This window comes from Indicator indicator, unplaced genomic scaffold, assembly GCF_027791375.1.
Source record: "Indicator indicator isolate 239-I01 unplaced genomic scaffold, UM_Iind_1.1 iindUn_scaffold_172, whole genome shotgun sequence".
NCBI classification, from domain to species: domain Eukaryota; kingdom Metazoa; phylum Chordata; class Aves; order Piciformes; family Indicatoridae; genus Indicator; species Indicator indicator.
In genome coordinates, this window is record NW_026539261.1 from 62528 (window position 1) to 68115 (window position 5588).

Genomic DNA, 5588 nt, shown 5'->3' on the forward strand with positions numbered 1-5588 from the left:
CAGCGTCCTGCCTCCATCTCTCCCTCCTGCCTTAGCTTGTCAGCAGCTCCTGTCTGCTGTTGCTGTGAGCTGCTAGCCATGTGGTCCAGCCTACCTCCACGTGTTTTTGGGGCCTGCATCCAGAGAATCCACTGCCATCAAGAGAATCCATTTCCATCTGGTTCTGTATGTACCTGTATCTGCCCCTTTCCCTTATATCTCTGAAGCCTTCTTTTTACTTAAATACCTTTTATTTTTCGTTAACATTACCTTTTTTTTTATTTCACTTTTGGGTCTGTTCCACGTGGTGGGACTTACACCCAAAAGAATCAGTTGCCAGCTGCTTCTGGTTTTGTGTTTGTGTATATATATATTTATTTATTTATCCCTTCCCTTATACCTTTGTAGCTTTTCCTTTCCCTTAATTACTGTTTACCTTTGTTTAAAAAAATACGTTTTCACTTCCAAAGTCGATGCAAGTCCATTCTTGTGCTTTACCCATTTCCTTTTCTCCTGCCTAATTCCTTTTTCTCCCTGATGGGAAAAGGGAGAGGGAAAGAGAAGGCAACCTTAAAATTCTGTTTCTTTTAAGGTTTTGGATCTGGTAAAACTTAAACAGCTACAGAACCAAACATGTAGGGACATGTTTTGGACTTACTTTGGACATCGTTTTGCCCATCCACCACAGCCAGGGAGGCTGAGACTCTCTTTTTTTCCTTCTTTTTTTTTTTTTTTTTTTTTTTTTTTTAAGATTGCAACTCTGCACAGCTGTAAATGCTGTGGTCAAAAATTCATGATTCTAAGTGTGGAGATTATTATGTGGTTCAATCACTACATTCTCCACCCCTTGTTCCACACTATTCTGTATCATGCTCAACAGCATCATAATCTGTATGCAATTTACTGTGCATTCTCACCTAGAGTGAGATTGTTCTGTGGCACACAATAAACGTTTCCGTCTTCCTGTATTACCCACCAGGTACACCCTGGGCCTTGAGTGAAAGCAATCCCACAAATGGGTTTGTTTTTACCTGGGGGCAGGACTAACCCAAACCTTCTTCCCTAGGATATTCTCTATGTGAACCACAGGAACTTCATCACTTTCTACAGCACATGGCAGCTTGGATTGGGCAGGGCAGGCTGGCTTAGTGGCTCCTCTGGTGTTGGCCAGCCAGGTGGTTTGTGCTAAAAGTGCATCCCAGTGTTTGAAGTCCCTCCTCCCATTGCTTTCAGAATGGTTTTTAGCAGGCCTTTGCAACACTTGACTTTGCCAGCAGCTGGAGCATGGCAAGGGATGTGATGCACCCACTCAATGCCATGCTCCTTGGCCCAACTGTCTGTGAGGCTGTTTCTGGGGTTCTTTCTGGGGTGCCATGTCACCACAGAATATGGCACCCCATGTCCATGTTTTTCAAGGCCCAGGATGATGTTATGAGTGGTGGCATGGGGCACTGAGTGTGTTTCCAGCCATCCAGTGGTTGCTTCTACCATTGTAAGCACACAGTGTTTGCCTTAGCAGGTTTGTGGCAGTGTGATGCAATCAGTCTGCCCTGTATTTATATCTCAGCCATTGCCCCCCACACCATAAAGGCTTTATCTGCTTGGCCTGTTTGATTGCAGCACGTTTCACATTCATGTGTGCTATAGTGTCCATGGTTGAGTCCACTCCTTGATCCCTAGCCCATTTGCACATTGCATCTCTCCCTTGATGGCCTTAGGCATCGTGGGTCCATCAAGCTGGAAATAATTCACTTTTCTGTTGCCAGTCCAGACCTACTTGAGCCACTTTAATGTTAGCAGCCTGATCTACCTGCTGGTTGTTGTGATGTCCTTCAGTGGCTCAACTCATGGGCATGACATACTTTGACCACCAAGTTCTCTGCATTCTCCAGAAACCCACAACACCCAAGAAAGCCTGGGTTGGCTTCTTCTTGCTGCATGGAGACATGGCTGTGAGCTTGTTGATAATGTCCATTTGAATCTGGTGATGCCTGTCCTGCCATTTTATCCCTAGAAACTGGGATCTCTCTTGCAGCTCCCTTGACCTTACTTTGCTTTATGGTGAACCTGGCCTTCAGAAGAATCAAGATTATTTTCCTCCCTTTCTCATAAACTTTTTCTACCGTGTCACCCCACACAATGATGCCATCAATGCATTGCAAGTGTTATAGAATCATGGAATTTTTAGGGTTGGAAGGGACTTCAAGAATTATCCAGTTCCAAATCCCCTGCTATGGGCAGGGACACCTCGCAGTAGATCAGGTTGCTCACAACCACATCCAGCCTGGCCTTTAAAATCTCCAGGGATGAGGCTTCAACCACCTCCCTGGGCAACCTGATCCAGTGTCTTACCATGTTCATGGTAAAGAATTTTTTCCTAACATCCAATCTGAATCTACACATTTCTATTTTTGCTCCATTCCTCCCAGTCCTATCACTCCCTGACATCCTAAAAAGTACCTCACCATATTTCTTGCCTTCTGGTGCTCTGCCCCATTCCAGTGCAGTTTGGATCAGCTCATGACAGATGGTGGGCTGTGCTTTCACCCCTGGGGCAGTCGAGTCCAGGTATATGGGACACCTCTCAAGGTCAAGGCAAGTGTGGCCTGCATTTTGGGGCTATAGGAATGGAGAAGAATGCATTAGCAATGTCAGTTGTGGCATACAATTTGGCTGCCTTAGACTCCAGCATTCTGGCACAGCAGCACTCATCACCAGTGTGACCTCATTCAGAGCAGGGCACTCCACTGTTAGTCTCCATTCACCATTAGACTTCCTTACTGCCCATGTAGGGCTGCTGAAGGGTGAGTGAGTCTTAATGATCACCTTTTGTCTCTCCAGGTGTCAAATTAGTCTACAGATGGGGATCACAGAGTCCTGGTTGGTGCAATATTGCCTCTGGTGCACTGTTGAAGTGACATTTGGTATTTGTTGGTCTTTAACATTAAACAACCACACCACAAAGGAGTCCTTTGAGAGATCAGACAAGGCAGTTAGTTGCTCCTTTATTTCTAAGGCAGCTCTACCAAATGCCCACCAGTATCCTTTTAGATCTCTCTGTGTCCTTGTCCCCAAAGCCCAGCTTCTCAGCTGTGAGGAGCACCCCATGCAGCCAGTCCCATCCTGCTAGGCAACCAGGAAAGGAAGACTCAGGATCATCCTATATGGCCTTCTCATTCTTCCTACTGACCATGGGCAGTGGGGTGCTGAGGCCAGCTTGAAACTGGAAGACTGAATAGGTGAAAGAAGAGGGAAGGCAACTGCTGAAAAGGGACTTTTTGAGGTGAGTTCCCCATTCTGTGAGATGAACAACCAGGAGTTCTAGACAGCGCCCGGTGTTCAGAGGCCATGTCAAAGGGGCTGTCCAAAAAGCACAAGTGTTACAGCTTAACAGCTTGACAGCAGCTGTTGGCACACCAGCTGTGCAGGGAACATCCTCTTCTTTCTGACATCTGGAAGACAATCTCTCTGTGTCTTTGTCCCCAAAGCCCAGCTCCTCAGCTGTGAGGAGCACCCCATGCAGCCAGTCCCATCCTGCTAGGCAACCAGGAAAGGAAGACTCAGGATCATCCTATATGGCCTTCTCATTCTTCCTACTGACCATGGGCAGTGGGGTGCTGAGGCCAGCTTGAAACTGGAAGACTGAATAGGTGAAAGAAGAGGGAAGGCAACTGCTGAAAAGGGACTTTTTGAGGTGAGTTCCCCATTCTGTGAGATGAACAACCAGGAGTTCTAGACAGCGCCCGGTGTTCAGAGACCATGTCAAAGGGGCTGTCCAAAAAGCACAAGTGTTACAGCTTAACAGCTTGACAGCAGCTGTTGGCACACCAGCTGTGCAGGGAACATCCTCTTCTTTCTGACATCTGGAAGACAATCTCTCTGTGTCTTTGTCCCCAAAGCCCAGCTCCTCAGCTGTGAGGAGCACCCCATGCAGCCAGTCCCATCCTGCTAGGCAACCAGGAAAGGAAGACTCGGAAGCATCCTCCGTCGCCCTCTCTGGTTCTTCCTTCTGACCATGGGCAGTGGGGTGGTGAGCCCAGCCTAAAACTGGGAGCCTGTGCAGGTGAACGCAGTGGGGAAGGCAGCTGCTGAAAAGGGACTTTTTGAGGTGAGTTGCCCTATGCTGTGCACAAGCAAGCAGGAGAAATATTTGAGGAGGACAACAGAATAACTCCTTATTTTCGGAAAGGTGGATTGGACATAAATGCAGCAAGGAAAAAGGACCTGCACAGGAGATACATTTCCTGGAAACAAAACGACAGAGTGGACATTGATAGATCCCTGTGGATGGGATCAATAAGGTAACAAGGACTGTCCTCACCTATGTGGCAGCAGGACAATGTTACCCCACCATGAACAACCCCTGCATGGTCCTTCCCTCTGCGGACACTGCGGCAGCAAGAGTGAGGAGATTGTTGCCCTGGAGATGTTGGGAGCGAGTGGGAGACATGGAGAGGCTTCACCTCTCCCAAAGGCAGAGCAGGGAGAACTGGGGCATAACTGCAAATACTCAATGCAACCTTGTGTCACTGCAGAGCCAGGCTGAAGAACTTCCTGACTCGCAGCCCTGAGCACCTCCAGGAGAAAGGATGAGACAGAAATCTGGGATGGGATGCAGCAGAACTTTAATGAGTCAGATGCTGGAAACAGGGCAGAGAAGGGTGGATGTCACAAAGCAGGGGCAGGAGGGACTCTGTGCTCCATGGCTGTGGTGGAGCTCCCAGCAGGTGTCCATGTGCCTGGCCCACAGAGGGAGCAAGGCCAGCAGGACCTCCCTAGTCTACCTCCGTGGTGCTGCCAGACCAGGGTAGCAGAAGAGAAGGAGACCACAGGAGGGCCAAGAGAGAGTGTCAGAGGGCAAAGGCAGGCATGGGCAGTGCTGTGCCAGAGCCCAGGCTGTTCCTGTCCTGTTGCAAGGGCTGCTGGGGTTGCTCAGCCCCTCGGAAAGCAGCAAGTGGATGCTGTGCCCAGGGCAGAAGCAGCTGGTGGGGCCCAGGGGGCCTTGCCCAGGGCCATGGGCAGCAGCTCTAGCAGGGGAGGCAGCTCCTGCCGCAGGAGCCACGGCCCAAGCCGGAGAGGCCAGAGAGGCCAAAGCCCCCGGAGCTGATGGGCACCCCCTGAGAGCTGAGGATGCTGCCAACGGCAGCGGAGGTGGAGGAGCCCACGGCGGTGTTCTGTGGGAAGGAGCTGAGGATGGGGCCAGGCAGGGTCACTATCACAGGGGAGGGCTGGATGGCAACGGTGGAGTCCTGGCACTGCCTGACACAGGGCTCATTGCAGCTGTTGGCCAACGGGGTTGGGCCGCAGGGCTGGCAGGGCAGGCAGGGGGTGTAGCAGGACATGGCTTGGGCTGGAGCTGAACCTGCAGAGAGAGCAAGGGGGAAGCAGAGCATGAGGGCTTGCTGAGGACAAGCCTGAGAGCCCATCAAAAGAAAGAAAAGTTATGAGTTGGAGGAGAGGGCTGGAGGCTGTGTAAGGAATCCCACCAGTCTCACCTCCCCTCAGCCTAATCCAGCCCTGACTAGAGTGACCAAACCAAGGGAGGAGACTCAGGCATGCACAGGGTTACCCCCTTCTCCATCTCATGCCAAGCAGGTACAAGAACTCAC

The 5588-nt window shown here is 50.2% G+C and overlaps 1 protein-coding gene across 1 annotated transcript; it reads right to left on the reverse strand.

Moving 5' to 3' along the window:
* Positions 1-5006: 5006 nt before the first annotated feature.
* Positions 5007-5321, reverse strand: LOC128980427 (feather keratin 1-like). The gene has a single exon (XM_054398901.1). The coding sequence runs from the start codon at positions 5319-5321 to the stop codon at positions 5007-5009; it is 315 nt and encodes a 104-aa protein (XP_054254876.1).
* Between the last annotated feature and the right edge of the window lie 267 nt (positions 5322-5588).

Coding starts and splice junctions, on each gene's coding strand:
- LOC128980427 (XM_054398901.1), bottom strand. CDS start 5,321: ATGTCCTGCTACACCCCCTGCCTGCCCTGCCAGCCCTGCGGCCCAACC.